The 23,729-nt window shown below is 25.3% G+C and overlaps 3 protein-coding genes across 3 annotated transcripts; 2 read left to right on the top strand and 1 right to left on the bottom strand.

The window, feature by feature from the left end:
- Positions 1-701: 701 nt before the first annotated feature.
- On the top strand, positions 702-4,819 carry LOC145844697 (DNA-directed RNA polymerase II subunit RPB11-like). The gene is made up of 3 exons (XM_082952111.1): positions 702-779; positions 2,346-2,435; positions 4,392-4,819. Exons 1-3 carry the CDS (start codon positions 727-729, stop codon positions 4,600-4,602), a joined length of 354 nt encoding a protein of 117 aa, XP_082808237.1. The 5' UTR covers positions 702-726; the 3' UTR covers positions 4,603-4,819.
- Positions 4,820-4,843: 24 nt separating this feature from the next.
- LOC145844696 (centromere protein V-like) lies at positions 4,844-10,392 on the top strand. Its single transcript, XM_082952110.1, has 3 exons — positions 4,844-4,963; positions 9,662-9,846; positions 10,228-10,392. The coding sequence occupies exons 1-3, from the start codon at positions 4,857-4,859 to the stop codon at positions 10,359-10,361; spliced, it is 426 nt and encodes a 141-aa protein (XP_082808236.1). The 5' UTR covers positions 4,844-4,856; the 3' UTR covers positions 10,362-10,392.
- Positions 10,393-14,035: 3,643 nt separating this feature from the next.
- On the bottom strand, positions 14,036-22,650 carry LOC145844782 (rhodopsin, GQ-coupled-like). Its single transcript, XM_082952204.1, has 6 exons — positions 22,490-22,650; positions 20,425-20,561; positions 18,747-18,912; positions 15,083-15,225; positions 14,489-14,706; positions 14,036-14,206 (listed from the first exon to the last, which is right to left on the bottom strand). Exons 1-6 carry the CDS (start codon positions 22,648-22,650, stop codon positions 14,036-14,038), a joined length of 996 nt encoding a protein of 331 aa, XP_082808330.1.
- Between the last annotated feature and the right edge of the window lie 1,079 nt (positions 22,651-23,729).

The raw sequence follows: 23,729 nt of genomic DNA, 5'->3' as shown, positions 1-23,729 counted from the left end.
AATATTACATACTTAATTAAATTCAGTTGTATTTTCATAATAGTTACATTTTCTTATTGGTTTAATTATTCCGTTTAGTTAAAACAAATTCTATTGAAAAAAAATCTTACTTTAACAAAAGTAAAAATAGTTTTTGTTTATTACAACTAGATTTATATTTTCTTTGTATAAGCTTCTAATATTATTTTTAAAAGTTTTATTGCTGCCTCTAAGCCAGTGGTCTTCAAAGTGTGCACAAAATTTATTTTGGGATGCATAAATTGTAACTTGAAAAATTATTTTTAATTTTGAACCTTATACTAGATATCATGGAAAAAACTTTGAAATCTAGGAGGCCACAAGCTGTAAAAGGGGGAGCCACAAGGCTATAATTTGAAACTTACACTAGGTATTATGGAGTTGATGATGAAAAAAAGGTCTTATGTGGTTTTTTATTGTAGTTTTTTGAGAAACCTTGTTGGAGGGGCCATAGCATAACGGGGCAAAAAAGTTTGGGAAACCCTGCACTAGATATTAGTGGAAGTTTTAAATTTATACGAGACATTTGCACACTGGGGTTCACAGAATTTTAATTTTGAAGTTTAAGATGCACAGATTTTGATTAGCTTAAAGACCATTGCTCTAAGCAATACATCACACCAAAACCTGTAATAGTATAGTTTTTGTTATAAAATAATTTGAAAAATTAATTTAAAATTTATAGAAACATAGATATAGAGTATAAAAATGAATGCTCCACCAGCCTTTGAAACTTTCTTGTTGTATGATGGAGAAAAAAAGTAAGATGTTTTGTTAATAGTTTGTCTACATGTTTTTAAGTGTAATGTATTTTTTATAATTAAAATATTTTTTGCTAACTCATATTGAAAAATTTTATAATAATTTTAGTATTTAGTCTGTTTTATTTTAACAAGTTTGATTTTTACTTTTTAATTTATATTATTATATATTATATTATTAATTTAATTTATATTACATTTTACTTTTAAATGTAGGCTTCATATTTTGTCTGTGTGTTACAGTAAGGTATTTTTGATTTGTCTGCCTAGCACTTGGATTCAATTATGTAATCTATTATAGCAAAAACAAATTTAATTGTATAAGTGTTTACTTTACAGTAGTTATTATAAACTTAAACATTTTTCTTTAAGGTTTTGATTTTATTTGTATTCTTTTGGAATTATTACTTTTTTAATCTTATTTTTGTTTAATTAAAATACATTTAATTAATTTAAATCTAATTTATTGAATTTTTAAACTATTTTAGTATCTTGAATTCATGAAAAATAAATTAGTTCTTATTGTTTTAAAAGTTAATGTACTTGTCTGATTTTTTGTTCTTCCTTTTTAAAATTCTTAATTAAAAGTTATAATATTACTTAAATAGTCATACTATAATGAATTTTTTTTTTGATTCTGAGTTTTAAATTGTTGCTGGTAATAATGATTAAAACTTTTTAAATTAGATTCATGATTGTTATTTCAAACGAAAAGGGTTTTTAGTTACCATACTTAACAAAATGTTTGCTTTACTCCCTTGAATTATAACATAACATACTTACCTTTATATATAAACAGTAAGTAAACGTAAAATTTGTTTTACCTTCCCTGAAATCATTAATTTTTTATATCTTTTTGCATTTTTTTTATTGAAATAATTATTAAAAGCAAAAGCAACAACTAATATTACAAAAGTTTAAATTTTATGTAAAGAATAATTTATTGTTACATAAAAGACTTAGCCTTAAACAGGTTTTATCTAAAAATTAAATTGGAATAAATTAAAAAATATGTACAAACACAAAAACCTAAATTGTAAAGAGGTTCATTAAATGTTTACATGAGAAACAAAACTCCATCCAATTTTATAATAATTGAAGCCATATCAGTATAAAAAAACTTGCAAAACTTTCACTAATTTAAAAAAAAAATGTTTTATAATTGATATTTTTTGTTTATTAATAGCAATATAGTATAATCTAATTGGATATGGTTCATAATTCTAAAATTTGAACTTAAATAATGATGTTATGTAGTTTACAATTAAATATTCTTCAAAGTTTTTTAAAACCAATTTTTCTCATCAGCAATATTATTTTAATATTATAATTTTATATTCGCTTGCAAATTTTTATTGTTTTTATAAAGTTTATAATAACAATAAATATAATAAACTATTATATTTTCTTAAAGTAAATGAGACTTCAAATAAATATATAGTTTACATTTTAAAAGTCTTCTTTTTTTTCAAATTCAATCTCAGCATTCTCTTTATATTTAAGTATTATTTAGTATTTGTTTGTAAATATGTGTTATTGTTGTAATTTTTTTATATTAATACACAGACTGAAGGTTGAGGTTGACACAAAAGTACCAAATGCTGCTTCATTCACATTTGCCAAAGAAGATCACACCATTGGAAATATTTTGAGATCGTGAGTTTTTCCAAATTTATTTTTATCAAACTTTTATTCTACTGTAAAGTTTTAGCAAAAATTACTAAAATTTCATCAAAAGCTGTTTGAATATTTTTTTGTCACAACTTGTATTTTTCTATTTATTTATGGTTTTGGTATCAATTCTAACTAATTTTGTATAAAACTGTAATTAAAAATGTTATTTACCCCCTTGACTTGTAAAAAAGGTAATACATTTTTAAAACACTGACAAATTCAGATTTTTACAGTAACAAACAATTTCAGGTGTTTTTTGAATAGTAAATTTTACAATTAAACAACTGTATTTCATAGTTTTTCTATAAGTGTCTTTTTAGTAATCGTGTATAAGTTTCAGTTTAATAATTACTAGTTGAAAAAATAAGTTTACTAATATAATTTTTAAGTTTCTATGAATCTAGACCAGGGTTTTCCAAACTTTTTTTTTCAAATTGCTCTCTTTGAAGAAATTAAAAAGCCTATTGCCCCCTCCAAAAAGACTACCATTTAAAACACCTAAGACTTTTTTTGCTCTTCATCTGTAACTCAAGAATATCTAGTTTAAGTTTCGAAATTACTAGTAAATACACCTAAAACTTTTTTTTGTTGTTTTTCATCTGCAACTCAAAAATATCTAGTATAAGTTTCGAAATCGCACCTTTCCTTTCGCCCCTTTACAAATTATTGCCTACCAACTTACTAAAATTGCCCAGGGGGGGGGGCGGAAATCCTGATATAGACAAATACAGTATAGTTTTAAAAACATATGCTAAATATTTTATAAAAGACTCATCTGTTTTCTATTCAGAATCTTAAATTTTTTTTATATTCTGTTACTTTGATGTAACTACTAATACGCATTTTAGAATTATAGTAAATTTTAAATCTAATTTAATTTTTAGCTTATAAAGTTTTGAAATACTTGTCCATTATTTTTGTTTAAAAGTTTCACATTGTATTTATTTTACTCAAAAAAAAAAACTGTCACTCGTTACAATTGCAATGTTTAATAGCATATTTTTGTGAAATTATTTTAAAAGAAATAACTACTACAATTAAATTGTTAACCAAATTCGATAAGTTGGTACCAAATTTTGAACTCGAGAATTTTAATTTTTATACAAAAAGGATAATGTAACGTTACCTTTTTTAACGGTGAAAAAAACATAATTAAATATTTTTAAATAATGAAATAAAAATGAGCTTGATTTTTAAACGATACCTTAACAAAAGTGAAAACTAAAAAAAAAACAGGAATTTTAATTATCTATTTTAATCTCAAAATATTTGACTTTAATTTTTGTTTGTGTATTGTTTTCCTTATGATATTTAAATTTTTACACTTAAAGTTACTTATATCATTTTATAAATTTTTTTTATACTGAATAGTTTTTCCTGCTGTAGAGACAACTAGTTGAAAATTGAACTAGTTGAAAATTGTAAAAAAAATGACGAATTGATTTTAATATATTAGATGCACTTGGCTATTTTTGAAGCGATACCTCAAAACACTGCCATACTTTCAGGGTTGCCAAAAAATCTAAAGTTATCTGAAAATTGTAAATTAAAGCACGAAATATCTGGCAAAAATTAAAATTTTCAACAGTTTTCACATGTAAAATGATTAAATTTTGATTAGATTTAAAAATTTAAAATATCTAGAATTGTTTTTTTGTATCATTTGGAATTTTATTTATTGGAAAACATATAAAGTAGTATCTCAAACAGTATCCAAAATTTTATTACTTTTTAAGATGGTTTTTGCCTTAAACTTGAAGTTATATAAAAAACAGGTAAAACTAATTGAACTACCAAAAACCTGAAATAAATTCTGATACCTTATGAAAATTCAAATGACCTTTGGTAACCCTGTCATATTGATTTTAAAGTAAAACAGAGATTATTTTTATTTCATTCACTCACTTGTTTTTAAAAACTGTTCTAATAAAATCGCAGGCAGCTGCTGAGGGACCCGAAGGTTTTGTTCGCCGGCTACAAGATCGCCCACCCGCTAGAGTACGAGTTCGTGCTGAGGATCCAGACCACCGACGACTACTCGCCCGCCCAGGCCCTCCAGAACTGCCTCACCGATCTCATTTCGGAGGTTTCGCTCCTCCACGAAAGGTTCACCTCCGCCATCAAGGAAAAGAAGGCGGGCATCGAGTAAAAGTTTGATGAAGAAAAAACATTTTGTGAACTTCCCTTTTTTTTACAGTGATTTTTGTGATTGGTATAAAGCGTTTTGAAGTGAACTTTTCGCTTTAAGTAGGAAAAATTGTGTTTTTTTTTAAAATGTTTTATTGAAAAGTTTTAGGAAGCTCTTTTACATTCTTTTAAAAGTTTTTAAGTTTCGTATTTCGAAATAAAGTATAAATATTTTGTCATCATAGTGATTTTCTACTAGTTGAAGTAACAAATAAAATGAGTTCAAATGGAGACGTCGTAGTGAAACATTTCGGAAGTTGCCACTGCGGGAAAGTGCAGTTCGAAGTTTTGGCGCCAAAAAACCTCGTTGTGTATGACTGCAAGTTTGTTTTTAGCAATAACTAAACGTTGGGTTTGATTATACTCGTCATATTAGTTGCAACGTTAAACTATGTTTGGATATTTGAAGTTAATTTTGTAATTTAATTATAAACATCTAATAATTAACTTTTTTATTTAAGTGTGCTATAAAACAGGGTTGCCACTTTACCTAAAAAAACCTGGAATTCGACAATTTAGGCAAAAATAACCTGGAAAAACCTGGAATTTTTAATAATTTTAACATTTTCAGTAGTAAAATTTCGATTTGACAAAAAATATATCATATTAATAAGATTTTTTTTGTCATCATTAAATTTTTTTTTTTAATAAAAAACACATTTAAAGTAACTTCACAGTATCTTTTTAATGTTTTTATACTATTTAACACAGTCTCTTATAAAGGAATTAACTTAAAACTAAAAATAGACCCAACAATGTGTAATTTAAAAAACCTAGAAGAAATTTGGAAAACCTCGAAAAATTTTGAAAAAACGAGTAGCAACCCTGTATAAAAACTGATTGTAAAGTTTCTTGAGTCTCTAAATAATACTTTATTAATTCGTATTTAATTTCTATACTTTATTTTGGTATAGTATAACTTTATTGTGTGTTTTATTATTTTTAATCGTAATTTTTTATTTAGCAAACATTTTAAAACTTTAGATAAAAAAACCATAGTTTTTTCTAAGCTGTATTTTAGTAGAACTGTATAATATATAATGATATGTATATCTATACTAACTTAAAGATTTTATGCAATTTAATTAAGACTATAGTAAAAGTCTAAGTTTTTCGGTTTTTTTAAATTACAAAATTATTTTGCTAACTAATGATTTTTTCAGATACAAGTGTGGAAGTTTAATATTTTCCTCAAAAAAGTTAAAACTAAAAAATCATTACCTTTTAAAATTTCAACGTGTTTAGCTATTTATTGAGTTTTAAAAATTGTACTTAACTAGATTTATGACCGTTTTTCATAAGACATGAAATTTAAAAACTTATGTTTCTCCTATTTTATTACTATATAATAACCAGCACTCAATTGTTAAGTTCTTAAGAAAGTGATAGTATATGTTTTTAAATTTCTACTAAAACTATCAATACGATAAATTAAAACCTACTAAGTATTCTTAATCTCAAATTTTATAATTTAAATACAAGTAACTATATTATTTCAATAGGTCAATAATACTTGTCTGCATATGTTTATGTAATATTTATCACATAATAATCTTATGAATCATTGATAATTTGAACGGTATATCTCTATGCAAGGTATAAAACCTGGAATTTGAAGTTTTCAAAAAACCTAGAGTTTTAAACGGAAATCATTAAAAAAAAAGAAAATTTAAGCAAATTCACATGTAATTTATATCAGCTACATTGAATCTATCATATACATTTTTTGTGTTATACAAAGTTCATTTATTTTAAAATACATTTCAAGTAGTGTTACAGTATTTTTTTTTCATATTTACAAACTTATCTAGTTTTTTACCTTGAATAATTTTTTTTACCAAATACGGACAAAAATGTTGTACTTTCAAAAACCTGGAAAATTTTTCAAAAAACATATGGCAACCCTTTTTTGTAAGAACAATGGAAAAGTGTAATAAAAAGTTCAATTGTTTTGAAATACAATATTTTTTTTTAATAAAAGTAGTCTAAGTTTTCTCACTAATATACAAAGCTCATCACAAAATAAACTAGAAGACTAGACAAAATTGAAAGTAAAAAGTCAATCAAAAATTTTGTATGAAAGACTTGTTGAGTATTTTGCTTTTTGAAGCATTCATATTTTATCTAGGTTTAAAAAAATATTATTAATAATATATAATATTATAACTGTAATGAAAAATAATGCCGAGTAGATTTTAATTATTATTTTTTCTTAAAGTTTACAGTTAGCTTAAAAAAGCAAGTATTAAAAACTACAGTCAGGGTTGCCACTTTACCTGGAATTTGAGAAATTTTGAAAAAACTTAGAATTTTGAACAAAAATCATTAAAAAAACCTGGAATTTTTAACAATTTTTTTAATGTTTAGTAGTAAAGTTTTGATTTGATTAAAAGAAACTATCATATAAAAAAAAAAATTGTCATCATTAAATTTTTATTTATTAAAAAACATATTCAAAGTAGCTTTGCAGTATCTTTTCAATGTTTTTATACTATTTAACACAGTTTCTTACCTTAAACTTTACTTTAAACTAGAAATAGACCCAAAATGTGTATTTTTAATAACCTGGAAGAAATTTGGAAAACCTGGAAAGAAATTTGAAAAAACAAGTAGCAACCCTGTACAGTGTAAATATATTACAGTTCTAACTAGAAGCTACTGTCAAAGAAATATATAAGTTTTTACGAATATAAGCCACTTCAATACAAAAATAATAGCCACTTCAATAAAATTTCCGCTCCACACCAAGATATTAAAAAGTGTTATTTTCGTTAAGTTGTCATGGTGGCCACTAGGTTTCAAGAATTTTTTCTAGGATTTCAAACTACAAGTTTTATTGCTCCTTTTTAGTATAAAAATAAGCTTATAATGCTTTAAATACTGAAACGATAATGTGATGCTACTTTAAATTTGTTTTTTAACATAAAAGTTTAATAGTTCTGTTTTACCCTAATTAATTTTTGTACAAAAATTTGTTTCAATATCAATGTTTTTGATTATTCGTGTTCAAAATTTCAGGTTTTTTTTTAAAGCAACAAACTAAAAGTTTTTTGTCTAAATTCGTAATTATGTAGTAAATAACCACTACTGTAGTTGATTCTGTTCGAATTTAATTAGGTTGATAATCAAAACAAACTTCTTAATAACAAAAGTTTTTAGTAAAAAATATTATCAAAGTAGTAGTAAAAAACCAACAACTAATCGTTACTAAAATTTATATTAGACAACTCAAAATACTTATAAAATGATCAAGTGTATATTAAATTTGGTAAAACATCAAGTTTTTTAATAAATATTCTATATAGTTACTTTTCTTAACTAAAAAAGATTCCTCAATTTACTAAAATGTAAAGCTTATTTAAATAAAGATATGCAAATTGAATATTTTATTCACAACCAAGTTTCAGTGACAAAAAATTGCGACCTCTTCGAACACTTTGGAAAAAATAGTTAGTTAAAAAAATAGTTAAACAAAAACAATTAAAAACTAAGCCACAGCTGCATGACAAACATTGAAACAATGATAAAAAACTGCAACAAAAACTAATTAACAATAAAACAACCAAAGATGAATCATATAACAACAGTATTATTATCTGGATTTGCTAATGACATTCAAAAACATTATTATCCAAAAAAAGTGTTTATAAATTTAGTTTTACTGGAAAGTTAAAAACTTTGAAAATTATATTGATTTTTGAACGACAAAAAAAGAACTCGAAACAGTTGATCCTAAGTCCTTGTGTACAAAAAATTCCTACATATTTTGGGTACAGTTTAACAACTTGTCCAGAACGTCCAATAGACTGTTTTAAAAATGTATGTTATAGTAGTTTGTGGTTTAAATATAAAAGTTTTCTTTTTGATGAATATAGATAAAATGTATTTTAAAAATGCAAATATGTTATTTTAAATGAGGATTAGTAGAAACACTACCTAACAAGTAAAAAAAAAATGACTTTTTATAACGTTTTTAAAACAAATATATGTGTACCAGAAACAAAATACTACAGAGATTCTTATTTAATGCATAAATGGGTTTTACTAAAATTGAACTGCCAATTAACTTTACAATTGAGTAAATACTATTGATTTTTTTTTAATCAACTAGCTGTTTAAGGTTCAAAAAAGTCGAAAAGTAAGTATGCAATAACCTTTAAAAATCTACACTACTACTGATGTTCAAATGCAAAAATTAAACACTTCAATTTAAAATACACAAAAAAGGATAGTATGACTGTTTCACAATATCAAAACAACAATCGTTGTAGACGCAATTAGTCATAAATCATCATTTATTTCGTAAAACAAGCAAAAAAACTTTGTTAATTACTAGCCTAAATATTTAGTTCACTCGCTCGAAAAAATAAAACTAGACAATGCTGGATATTTAAAAAATAAATGTCTTGGATGCTGTTGTTGATGGTTTTGTAATGAAATTCATGTTTTATTATCAAAAAATAAATAAAAACAGTTACAAAAAAGCTAAAATCTAGTACAACCTGCTTTTAATATATTTTTTATTTTAAATAAAAAAAGAATTTAAGGAAGCAAATTGAGTAGTGATTTATGTTAATAGATTATTTTTTAGTTTATACAAGTGGTACCATTTTTTGTTTTAGTTATCTTACCAAATTTAAAATAAAATTCTAACATATTCAGTCTAACGGAAAAAAACGGCTTTAAAAGAACCTAAAAAATTGAAACAAAACTATTTTAATTGCTATCTACCTAAGTCTAGTTATAATTTTGAATTACTAATTTAAACAAAAAACCCGCATTAAAAATTTTAGTTTTACAATGTTAATTTTTAACAAGCTTTTTTATTTTGAGTTTGTTTCATAAACATTTTAAAAAACTCTATGTTTAATCGTCTAGCCTAAGTTACTTTAAACTTACCAATATAATTTTCTAAACAGCAGTAGATCTATACATAAAGCACTTTTAAATTACATTTAAACTAGATACTCTTTTCTGTCTTATGTAATTAAAACTAACTTGAACAATATAAACTTAAACAGCTGCAGTATTTGCGCGATAAAGCACAACATTCACTTTGTGGTGGCGGAACGGAGCTTCAAGCTGTTGAAGGGAGCAGATTACCTAGCGTGTTACCAATTCAACACTAAACAAGCTCGGCACCTCTTTTGCAAAATTTGCGGTGTTCAGAGCTTCTACAAGCCTCGATCGAATCCCGACGGCTACGGTCAGTTATGTTGGCATAATATTTAGCTGCACTAAGGCTGTAAAGTTTAAAGTAAGTTTTATATTATAAGTAAGTATATACTTTAAATTACAGTTGAAACTTTTAGTGTAGAACTACTGTTGTTATTTTCAGCAAAAGTATTGCATTTACCTAAATGCTTTGTTTCTTGAACAAAACCCAAAAATTTTAAAAAGAAGTAAAAATTTTATTTTCTATAATTCATTTTTGGTTCATTCTACAATTGTTTCTATAATTCTTCCTGATTCTTTTTAGTAGCTTTTTTACAAAGTAAAATTGGTGCTTAAATTTAGTGGGAAACACTATAAATAAAGTAAATTTGCTAATGGAAAATATCTATTTTACAAATATATATAAATCTAGGTATCAACCCAAACAGTCTTGACCAATCAACAGTTGAATCAATAAAAATAATAAAGTATGATGGAAGAAACTGGGAAAAATCTTTTGAAAAGGAGAAGGATAAACCAGACGGAATTCAAACAAAATCGAAATAACGCTAAATTATAAATAAATAAATAAAAAATCATTTACAACAAAAAATTTATGTGCATTTAGCTTTGTATTTTTAGGCATTAAAAATATATAAAACAACTAACTAGTGAACACTTACTAACTAATAAATTTCAACTTATTTTAAGTTTCATAAAGTCTTTGGATAGAAATTTAACTTGCGTAGGTAACTAAACTTTAAATTTATAGTGTGGTCCTAATATTTTAAAAGCTAAACTTAATTATGCTATGTTTCAGCTGTTTTGATTTTTTCTAAGGACTCATTTATACTAGTAAAAACTCCTTTAAAAACTACTTTTAGGTTCTATTAAAATCTAGTTTTACTATCTATAACATATATTTACACACTTTCTTTATTGAAATTATAATTGTTGAAGCACTTTAAAGTTTTAAAAAGAATTTGTTCAATAAATACGCCATTAAAAAAGTTTGTAGTTATTAATTGAACACAGTAAAACGACGCTATACTACAATTTATTACTTGCTTAAATTTATTAAAAGTTCCGATAATTTTCTTTCTGAATAATAATGGTTGTTCAATAAATTTCGACAGCAAATGTAAAAAATGGCCACTAAAAAAGTGATTATTTAAAAAAAAAAAGTAAAATTGATAAAAAAAATGTTTTAACCACCAAAGTGTTATAAAAGTATTAGTAAAATGAAACTACTGTTAATTTACCTCATCAGTTGTTATACAAATTATACATAAAACTAAAATATAAAGTTCAAACAAGTGTAAGATACTGTAACAAATATATTTTAGAAAGAAAACTAATTACTCACAAAACTTTCTATGTTTAATTAGGAAGCACTGGATTAGAGTTTATGATTCAATAATTTTTTTTTATTTGAATAAAGATTTTAATTTAACCAATTTTAAATGAAAAAAAAACGTGTAAAAAGTCTATGAAAATTGCTAAGCCAAAATATTTTCTCAGATATTACTTTTACGAAATGTGTTAATACCGGAATAAACGATAGAAGGTCCTGGTTTGAATTTGATAGAGTAATTTTCCTGGACAATTAGTATCCGTGGTGTGTGACTCGATAATTGAAAGGTTCTTTGTGTACCAGGTCTTAAGACCAAATATTTTGAGCGCTTTTTTCGTTTAATAAACTATCAAAGGTTAAGTTTTGTTTTGATTGCTTAAGTTTGATATTTTAAAATAAATTTTTAGTAATAAAAAACGTTTGAAATAAAGATTAAAGGTTTTTGTTTTGTTAGAGTATCTCTTACTAAGGGTAAGATTTTTAGTATATTATTAATAGAGATAGCTCTCTTTATAATTTCAGTTTTATCAAAAGAGCTACATTTGTATAAAAGCAATAGTTTAGATTTCTATCAAAAAAATAAAGTAAGGACCATAGACTTATCTATTTAACAAATCTAAAATTTTACTATTTTTTAAAATCAAATATTTACTTTAACAGAGCACGTAAGTTAAAAAGACAAACGTTAAAATATAATTCGATTTTTTTCTAGTATAAATGTTTTACTCTAAAACTGATCAACAACTCTAAAAAACAAATAGTTTTTTTTTATTGAAATCTAGAATTTTTATGCATCTTTTAAAACTGTTAATTTTAAGCTGTCTACCGTTTATAGTTAGTTTAGTTTATCTCACAAATTAATAACTAAACAATAATCGATTGTCTGCGTTCGTTCCAGCAATTTATCAACTAAGATTCAAATTTGTATTAGTTAATATAGAGGTTGAGACTAAAAAGGAAACAAAAAGCAGTAAAACAAATTTATTTTGCTTTCAAAACTAAGGGAGCTACAGCTTTATAAATATATATATATGTATTTAAATTATTATAAATGCATTTTTTTTTTCTGTTTGTAATCGAAATAGCAAAAACTTCAGATATTCTTTTTTAGTTTTAACTAATTTTTTAATTAGTTAAATTTTGAATGTGTAAGTCTAACACTGTAGTTTTAAAAAGACTAAGTGCTTAAAGATCAAAGCTATACTCTTTTACCTGTTTTAAAACACTAAAATCATTTCATTAAAAAAAATTATTGTGTTTAGAAATAAAAAAAAATCTTTTTTTATAATTAGATGGTTTCCGTGAACGTTCGTAGTTTTTTTTTTCAATTTTAATTGTGTGTTCACGTAGTATAAACATTAACATTTAGTTTACTTGGTCTAAAAGTTTTTTAAACAAGAAGTTTTAAAGATAAAAAAAGTTTGAGTTTTATTTTTACTTTAATATAACTTAAGTAAAGTTAATGTTTTCTGTTTTTTCAAAAAAAAAAAGTTTTACAAGTACATAAAGTATACTTAAAAAAATTTTAAGTTTGATTAATGCTTACATACTAATTGTTTGTTTTAAAGCAAACATTAATGAAAAACGGTATAAATATTTTTGTCTTAAAATTATAAATCAACAAAAAAATATATTTGTTAATATTTTTAAAACAAGAACAACATATGGCAAGTTTAAATCTTAATTACTATAAAATAATCAACTTCTAAGTGCTTTCACATATGTTAACATATAAAAGTAAATTTATTGGTTTGTACAATTTCTGGTAAAATTTTTGTTAAAAAAGATAGATATGAACCATTCTTCAAGTCGAACAGATCTAGTATGGTATGCTAAAAATACAACGCACTATTTAACGATTATTTCTGTAAAATTGATCTGCAATTAGTTTTTGTTTTATTGAACAAAGTTTTCAGATAGCAATATGTAAATAAGTTTTAATTTAACTTAAAAATCGAGTGAATACTGCAAAATTATTAGATTTTAAATACTGTTTTCATTTCTGAAACCTAAAAATAGAAGTTTTTCTATCTTTTAAACCTTCATTCAACAAATAGAGAAAATTTAAAATAAGTTAACTGATTGTTCAAAAATAAATACCTTTAAATATTTACTTGACTAAGTTATCCAATAAAAACAATGCAAAGTAACTTTTCTGATAGTTTTCAACTCTACATTATATTATATTTAGTAAAGAAATTTGTTGTAACTAAACATTTATTATTTTCTAAAATAATCAGAGCAATCAATTTATAACTCAACGTTTTAATTTAATATTAGGATCCTAACCCTGAATAAATAGAGATTTTAGTAAAGGTACTTTATTTTATAAATAACTTTTGGTTTTAAAGAGTATACCAATAAAAAAGTTTAAACACAAACCTAAAATCGTTCAAACAACAATTTTACAAATAAAGTAAAAATAGTTATGAGAAACTGGTATAAATAAAAAAGACACAAACAAAAAACACCATAACAACTTTAAAATAACATAAAGTAATTTGGCAGCATAAATGAGGTACATAAAGTTTTTTTTTAATTTATTACGCCAAAAAAACCATAAAGTATTTGTTTTACTTAATTTAAATTGTTTGGCAACACTTTCTTAACAACCTTATGACATTCATAAGTTGAAATTGGAATGTATACATGACAATGCTGAAAGTCAAAGCGCTACAATTTAAATTGATAGTTTTATACAGATGTAGACAAAAATTTGTAAAACAGCATTAAAGTATTGATAAGTTTCTCTAAAAGTTTTACAATTTAATATTTTCTTGTCAACAAAATATTAACCAGGTTCGCTGTAGAAACAAAAGTTCAACAAAGTCTCTGTCTCTTGTTCAACGTAAACCGTCTTCAAGTAAACTTGCGAAAAGTGGTGAGATCACAAGTTTTCATCTTGCACATCGGTCTCTTCCTCCATGCTGCGTCTGCAGAAGATGGATCTGACGTGCTCGTTGAAATCCGGGTGTCCTATCGCGTACACGACGGCGTTCGTGGTCGAAGAGGCCTTCGCTACCAGGCTCGCTCCGAGCTGCATGGAAGCAGAAACCGGCTGTTGGTGTTATTTTGCATTAGTTAGCTTTATTAGGTATTCAAATTCGCTACACATAAATCTCCCTGCTGAGCATGAGCAGTGTTTTAGGTACGTTCTCATTTTGTTATTTACCACTATTTTACTATTATAAAGTTTTTTAAATACATAGAAAGTATGCTCTACCTAAGTTAATTTCTAACCAAAGAAAAGTTCAAGAGTTAAGCATAACATCCGCTAAAACAATTATTTTTGCAACTGCTTAAAAAGCACATAAGAAATTTCATATTTTTTCGTTCTCACCTTTCCCAGCGAGGCGAAGAGCGCAATGGTTGCGTACGGAGTCCAGCCCGCCACGAAGCACAGGACGGCCTTGACCGTCGTCCACAGCAGCTTGTTGTGCCTCGCCCTGTCCCTCAGCGCCCTCGCGCTCGAAACCGCCGTCTCGCTCGCGTGTGACGTCACAGTGCGGAATATGCGCATGATGGTGACGTAACAGAAGAGGATGATGAGGAGGGGCGCTGAAATGGTCGGTCAGGTTTAATTTAGTTTTTTTTTTTGTGAAAATGTCTTTTTATTGGTTTTCAAAACAAAATTTATTGTAAAAAATATTTGTAGAACAAGTTCAGAAACTAACTGAGGTATTTTTTTAAAATTCATGCTTTTCGAGTATCTCACGTAGAGTAAAATGTTGTATTGGAACTTGTATTTTCATAAAAATACACTTAGTTTTTTTGTAAAGTACTAAAACAAAAACATAACAAAAAGTTTGCATTGTGTTAGTCACCAAAGAACAATCTTTTTTTGATTTAATTAACTAAAATAAGTTATCGATTGATAACTAGTATAATCTCAGTACACTGCAAAAGATCAAGACTCAGCACGAAGACAGCCAACCTATGAAGCCGCACCACGTGATGACGGCGAGAAAAGTGAGCGTTATGACGTCATTGTGGTAGTAGTTGATTGTGCAGTGGATGTGCAGCTGGTCGTACGCGAACTCGCCGAAACCCAAGTACGGAAGTCCGGAGAGTATTGCGCTGAATATTTTTTTTTTAATTTTTTTTCAAATGCTTAAAAATTAACGTTAACTTGGTTTTGTTTCACGTCTAGATAAATATTAGAAGTCTTTAATAAAAAGTTTAAAACTAATATATTTACTTTGTGATGTTGTTTACGGAGTTTAAAAACTTTACTTTACCACACTGGAAGGTATTTCAACTGACCTTCCGATAAAATGTTCTAAAAACTGTTGTTTTTATTTAAGTTTATTGAAAAATTGTACTGATTCTGCTTGATACTAAAAGATTCTGAAAATGAGGTCAGTTATTATCAGTAAAATTTCGGTAAACTTTTAATCATGACTGCGGTCTGTTTAGATTTAGTCAAAGTTTAAAAAATTATTGTAAAAAACTTCTAATAAAAAACATAATAAAATACTGTGATAGTTTGGTATTGGTTCAGTTAACTTAGAATTTATTTAACAACTACTATCGCAAAAGAGTTTTTTTTTTTTTTTTTCTTTATTATTGTATTAAAACAGAAAAACTTTAATTTTAGTTTTTGTATAGTAATAAAATTAGATAGCTTTTGTTATTAATTTTATTTTAAATTGCATTTTTAAAGCTATTAAGTGAGTCTATATTTGTTAAAAAGTTATAATTAGGTACCAATATGCTTATAAAAAAAATAAAAAATTGTAAAATTAGTTTACTAATGTATTATTTGTCGACTAGATAAAATGTTTTTTGCAGATACCACAAATGTTTTGTCATAGTTTATAATAAAACTAAACATACTGTCGAGTCTTTTAAAAAAAGACAAATTATATTGTTAATTAAAAACAGGTTTTTGTTTTAATAAAAAACTTTGTTGTTAAACTAACATTTTAACTTTATTTTTTAAGTCTTATAGCGTTACAATAAAAATAGGAGAAACATTTTAGAGGTTTTGTTGAAGTTTTTTACGCAGTGTTTTTTTAGGTAAAAACGCTTTGATAAATTTATAAAAACATGTAGCAGCTTTTATTGGATATTCAATTTCAACCATACTAAATTCAAATTAGCCAGAGTAATTAAGCTTATGTGAGAAAAGTTCGGTGTATTGTTTTCCAAGTTGACTTTAATCTTTTAATATCTACTTATCTAAAAAAGCATTACCACTTTGAAATCTATCAGTTTGGGTTGAAAAATACAAATTAAAAAACTTATTTGGTGCTACCTTTTAAAAAGTGATTAAAAATTTGCTAAAAGACTAAACATATTTCTATTTTCTAACATATAATAGTTTTTTATTGAATAAAATATTAAGATACAAGTCCAACTAATAAAACAAATATTATTTATCTTCTCTAAAAATGTATTTGTTTTTATGCTAAATGCGATAAAAGTTCATACTAGTATTTACAAGTTATGCAAAATGTAGTTAATAAAGAAATAAAAAGATTCTTTTACAAAGAAAGCATAGGCATAAAAACTATCACCATAAGTTAATACTAACAATTTTGAACATTTTAGAATTATTTTTACTACGGCGTGGAAAAATTTTACAAACCGTTTACTTATAACCTTGAAAAGTTTTTATTAAAAAAAAAATATATATATAAGCCTTATAGTTTTTAATTACAAATTTTTTTCAAGGTATTATTCAATTAAAATGTAGGAAAAGATACTTGTTAAGGTAAGATGAACTTGTCTGTTTTAATAGAACCCTTTAAATTAAAACTTAACCTTGAAGAAAATTAATTAAGAGAAATCGTTAATTGCATGACCTTTAATCAGAAAGTTAGTTTTTTGTTATTTTTCACAGCATTTAAAACGTATTGGCTGCGTTCAACGACTTAATTTTCGACTATAATATTTAATGAAGTGTTAATATAATGAAAAATTTAATTAAACAAATATTAAGTAAAATAAACTATTATAACTAAATATATTTCTATAGTTTTGCTTTTAAAGTTTTTATTCAAAACAAATGTTCATTAAACTTTAGTATTTGTTTTTTTTTTAACTTTTGCCAGCATGAACTAAAGTTTTACGTTTGTGTCTCTTAATTCTTTGTTTTAACACTGTTTATACAAGCAAAATTATAAAATATTTCATATTTTTTAGAAGTAACAGATTTAAGGATTGGGTTTATCTCAGTAAAAATATAATAAAATTTTATAATTGGAATTAAAACTGTGTTCTTGCTAAATGAACGTTTGTTAAAATTCAAAAAATAACTAATAAATTTAGTTAAAAATTTAGATTTTAGAATTTTTTTTTGAAACATATTAAACTATATAAAATACTTAATATCACTACAAATATCTTTATAATATCTAAAATAGTACACTTTATGATCTTTGAACATTTTTTTGCTATATACATATTTTTTAAAGCTCCTTAAAATAGGTACTTCAAACTTAATAAAAATAATAAATAATTTGATAACTTTATAACGCTGCTCCTATGTTGTTGATTTATATTTCTAAAGATTCCAAGGTATAAAACTTCTATAAATACACATAGCATTCATAGTTTATGAAAAAAAATTATTAACATTAAAATTCCGGATTTTTTATCCATAAACAAGTAAACTTAATTGATAATTTATGATGCTGAAATAAATCATACAGTACGAAAAGTTAAGAGTTTCAATAGTTGTTTTATATGTTTTAAGGACACAGATAGTCTTAAGTAAATTGTAAGGAATGTAAAAATTTTATTTTACTCGCTTTAAGTACGACGTCACACTTTAGTAATTTGTTTTTGAAATGTTTATGACTGTCTGATTCATTTACTTTTTTTTTTAATGTTATAAAACTAGTTATAACGAATTAATAAAACCGCTGTCTCGCTAATTTATAAATCTAGACTATCTCACGGTTATTTTTTTAAACCTTTCATAAAGTAACACAACCTTTTTTAGTAGTTTTATTAGTTTTTGATAATGTTTGACTTTGTAATAGGAATATATTAACTATATATAAAGCATATTTATCAACTATTTAATTTGTATCTTTGTTTAAATTCTTACATCTTTTTTTATTAATAATTTTCATAACAATTTTTTTTAACCCATATCTAACAGAAGTTACAATGGAAATTTTGAAAACCTGAGAAAGTTTTTTTTTGTAAAAAGTTTTAGAAAAAAACTAATAATTACTGTCGATTTAAGAAGTTTTGTTTAAAAAAGTTTATATGTTAAAGCTTAAATTATTTTATTTCAATAATTTTTTTATTCATTTCTATATACTTTTGGTGAAAATGTGAAAAATTTTGCGGTTTTAGTTATGTTAAATAATTCCTTTCAATAAATGCATAAGATTTCAATTCCAAAACTAAAAACTATTTGGTGCAAATTGAAATCGCAAAAACAATCGAACCACTATCAAAGCATAGTTACGTAGAGCTTGTAACCAATACTTCGTTTTCCAATGAGCGGTGTTCAAAAACTAATTTAACACATCTGCTTACAATGTAACAGCGCAAAAAGTGTACCGGTTTTTTATATCATACAAAAAATTTGGTAATAAACGCTGCAACAACAGCTGTAACAATATCAAAACGCAACTCACGCTGCCACCCACACGGCCGTCAGTTTCAAAGCCGAGTCCGTCAGGCTCGGCTCATACACCCTCATGTGGGACCTGGCAATCCTGAGCCGCTCCATGGCGGTGAACGTGAGCGTGTAGATTTGCGCGTAGGCCATCAGACCGTCGACAAACGCTTGCTGAAAGCATGCTGTGAAAATTTATTTTCTAAAAAATTTTTTTTTAAGTTTTTGAACTTTTCACGGTCTCACTGCAAGTTTTTATGAAAGCAAGTTTTATTTGTTGACATTTTTTTTTATCGTTAAAACCAACCAACATGTAAGTAGTAGATTTGGTTTTATATTTCTTTATTTATTATGTTAAACAAAAAAATTAAATTTTGAGCTTGAAAGTTTTTTTGAACAATTTAAATTATATAAAACTTAAAAACGTGCAAGAAAATTACATTGATTGTTTCTTTGTATGTCTTTAACCTTAAAGCTTGTTATTTACCAGAAAATTATTTTCTTTTAATCCTCCATAAATCTATAAACTTTATTTACGAATAAAAGTCAATTGAGCAAAAAATGTGTTCAGTTTTTTTAAACAATAAAAAATAATAAAACTTCGAGAAATAAATTAGGATTTATTGTTATTTTGTCTATAGTATTGCGTAATCAATTTATTCTACTTAATATAAGTTAAAATTAAAGTTTATAATTTAATTCTAAGCTTTATTGTATTTTAGTTAATACGATTATCGAAATATTTACCACAGTTAATATTTATTTTCTAAAGCTTTTCAATAAATTTCAATTAAATTATAGTTTAAATTTGTTTTTAAGTTATGTTTGTAAATCTACGCAATAACCGGTTTTTAATAGTTTTGAGCTAGCTCAAACATAAATTTTGCAAGTTTAAATAATGACGGGAAATTTAAAACGTTAAATTAAGATAAATTTTTTTATTACTGTGTTTTTTATAATTTACTACTTTTGATAAACTTTTAAACTTGACAAGTACACCAAAACTTTTAGAATTCTATCTAATACGAATTTATATTCAGTGTTTTAAGTTTAATCAACAATACAAAATTTCACTCGCTTGAAACTTGTCAATCGAGATCATCAGTAAATAAAATTGATAATAACATCTAAAGTTTTGAATTTATCATTCTCCTTATATTTAAGTTGAGAACTTTTATTGTCATCTTTAAAATAAAAAGTACGTAGTACGAATTTAAAAAATAACTAGTTAGAAGTCTCAGTTCTAAAAAACATAAATTTAAGCATCATATATCACAGTGTTTCATTTGAAAATTAAACTTTATCAGAGCTGAAAAGTTTTAGCTAATCAGTTTTAATATTAAATCTTAAAGTACATAAAGCTTCAAGTATTCTATCTATTAAACTTAAGCTTAAATTAAAATTTTTTGTGAAAGAAAAAAATATTTTATACTTCTTAATTTTTCTTTTGTTATTCAATTTTTTTTCTAAACCGAAAACTTAATCTTTTAATAAACAAGCAGCTTGATAACGACTTGCAAAGAATCAATATTATGAACCTGAAAGATTTATTTTTTTTATTTAAACCTTGTACAAGTATATAAAAGAAAACTATCCGCATATAACAAACAAACAACAACAAAAATGAAGATTTTCATAAAACTACAGCAATCTTTGCATTTTGTACTGTTTCAAACTTGTATTCAAAACACAAAAACCTCGTTCCGTGAATGCGGTGCGACGATTTATGCACGACTTGATGACGAACGGAAGCTGTGAGTTGATTCCGATGTTTGCGAGTACCAATGAGACAAGGTTGATGTTGATCAGCTGCTTCCTCTGACCACTGAACACCCTGAATATTGAGTCAAACTATTAAATTAAGATCATTAATTAAACAGTCATTTGTTGGTTGTACCGACTGTTTTAGACTATACCATGTCATGATACTTTTAATTGTTTTGATTAAGAAAAGTTTTGTATTGTCGAAATAGATAAAGATTTTGTTAAAAAATCAAAGTCAAAACAACTTTACAAAACTATATTCGTTTTTATAGTTCTTTTGTATTAGCTTGGATTTTAGTAATTTAAGTTTTATTCAACGTAATATTCAAACAAAAGAACTATGTAAAACTAAGCAATTTTTTTTTGCTTTTATTTGAACAAATTTTATAAAAAAACATTTTTCATTAGAAGCGACATCTTTAAGTTAGGCTGAAATTATTTAGTTAGTTCGTTACAATTATAAGTTATAATCACTAAACTAATTGTCTTTTCCAATAAAAGTCTAGACCCGTTTTTTGTTAACTTTCTAAAGTTGTGCTTAGTTTAATAAAACATATTTTCTGTTTTATTTACACTCTGTTTATAATACTTAATTACAGTTTATTGTTTATAGAAACAATTCAAACTTACTTTATTTTTTTTTATTAAAAAATACTAGTAAGTGACATTAACAGAATTGAAAGAAATATATAACACTATAAATACCATGGTTTAATTTTTTTTTTGACGTTGTCAGTTCTAAGTTATTACTACTGCTTGTAAATACAATTTTTTAACGATGTTTTAAACGACTGATAGGTCAAACTTGTTTGCTTGTTTTTTACAAAATATAAAAGGATAAAAATGTTAGCATACATCTAGATTATCTAGTTTTTTTTTTCTATTTGCGTATAATCTTTATAAAATAAACTATAAAATAAATGTCTAAACTATTAAAATAGTATATTATCAGTTATATATTTACTTATTTACTGAGAACCATTGACGCATTGGAAAAGGGAATACTTACTTGGCATTATGTGTTTTAAAAATTTAATACAATAAAAATGTTTTCAATCACTTTTTTTAATATATTTAGCTGTGACTTTTGGTTTTTTAAACTTAATTTGTCACGAGCAGTCTTTAGAAATACAATACAAAATCAATATATATAAACTCATGACCCAAGTGAAAAAAGTCCAGTTACTAAATAAAAAATTGTTCACTATGATTTCTAAAAGCAAATTTGAAACCTGCAAAAACTTTGTGAGTTTAGTCTAACTGAAAACTTATAGCTTTAATGTTTTAGTTTTAAAAAGTACTATATTTAAACATAGCTTTAAGACATTTTAGATAATAACTTAACATTAAAAATTTACACTAAATACTTTGAAAATTTTATTTTTATGGTTTGTAATACTAAAGAAGTATTAAAAAAGTCTAAAACAAGTAAATTATTGTAGTTTTAATTTGACGAAAGCCTGTAAGTAAGGTTTTTAGTTTGAACAAACGATTATTATCCATAACGTGTATTCTAAAGTATACACTAATACGATTAGAATTACGTTTGAAGCACAAAAAATGATAATTTAATAATTAAAACATTGTTAAAAAAAATAAAATTTGTTTTGTCTGCATTAAAAAATAGTACTTTTAAAGTAAAACAGTAAAACTTTTTGATAGATATAATTTTTAAATAAAATCATACTTGATTAGAATTAAAGTAGATATTGTTTAATTATACGTATATATGATGATATAAAATGCAAATACTTTTATTTTTCGTTTTCGAGTGTCCACAGTTTTCAAATTTAATATTCACTACTTTTAAAAATTCTTCGTGTATAAATTAAACTTACAACAACTTTTTTATGAAAATATAGCTATTTTAAGTGACATCAGTTTGATGTTTGTAAATTGCTGTTACTGCATTCAATTAAAAACGACAAAAATCCTCCAAAACTCTGGTAACCGTTTTAACATTGACGCTTGCAACAAGTTTTAATTTAAGAAAATTACTTTGGAAAGAGCGCCAGAATCATCAGGTTGATCGCGCACCCGACCACGGCCACTACGGTCACGAAAACCGCGAAAAGGTCCAGCAGCAGCGAGCTCGATTGGTCAGCGTCGTCGTCACGTGACGCGCTGCAGTTGATGCAAGACTCCAATGTGATGTTCATCGTTTCAAAATTGTTAATTGATTCAGCCCGCTTCTACAAAGCAACTTATTTTCGCTGCTTTCAGCGATCGCACCGCTTTAAGTTGCGCGTTTCAATTTTTTTTCTTCAATCTTTCTCTACTCTTTCGTCTCGCCGCGCGCTCTTCTCAACCCTTCCCCGAAAAGCTCCTTTTTGATTAATTGCGGAAAGCTGCAAAGTCCTGCTGGTTTTTCCGGGAACGTTTCATGTCGGTTAACACCGAAGTCTGTCATTAGGCTCAACAAAGGCCATTCGAGAAATTAATTGCAGGTAGCAGAGGCTGCTTACGTAAACAATGAATTGAAGAACACAACGAGAATTTTTTTTTTTTTTTTCAGCAACAGCTTGCTATACAGAATAAACATAAGATGTTACAATTAATAAAGATAGTTATTTGTATCATTTTCAAATAAGTTGTTAGTCAATTTTTACCTAAGTTCTTGCTTTGTTCTTATTAAATTAATACTATTTTAAGTTCAGACCAATTGTTTTTTGGTACAACTAGTCAATGTTTTTAAATGAGATTGAAATTTATAAAAAATTTTAGAAAAAGTTTTTATAGTTTTGCAACGTTATCATAAGCGTATAAATTTTCCAGTAGTTTTAAAGTTTTTTAAGAATTTTTGTCTTCAATATTTTATTGCAATGATTTATTACATACATCTATTCTATGCTAATTTACTGTTATATATGCAACTAAAAATTGAATTAGTTAAAACTGAAATCTATAAAACACTTGCTCAAAGCACTTAAATTAAAACTAGTAGTACATTTGCATTTAATTGATCGCAAAAACATACCGTTAATCGAATTTTGTCTCTACATTAAATTATAATTTATTGCACTCTACAAGTAGTTAGTTTTCAAAATTAAAAATATTTTATAACTTTATTTTTTGTATATATATTTAAAAAATAAATGTAAGTGTGCTCTAAAAGCATAGAAAAGCTTATCAATTAAGGAATCAAACCATGTATTAGTTATCACAACTCGAGCTAAATTTTTAAATACTCGTTTAAAGTCAAGTTTTAATGAACTTAAACTAACAATTTATTACTGTT

Source organism: Thalia democratica, chromosome 9 (assembly GCF_965202585.1).
Source record: "Thalia democratica chromosome 9, ktThaDemo2.hap1.1, whole genome shotgun sequence".
Taxonomy (NCBI): domain Eukaryota; kingdom Metazoa; phylum Chordata; class Thaliacea; order Salpida; family Salpidae; genus Thalia; species Thalia democratica.
This window is presented reverse-complemented; position numbering and strand designations above follow the sequence as displayed.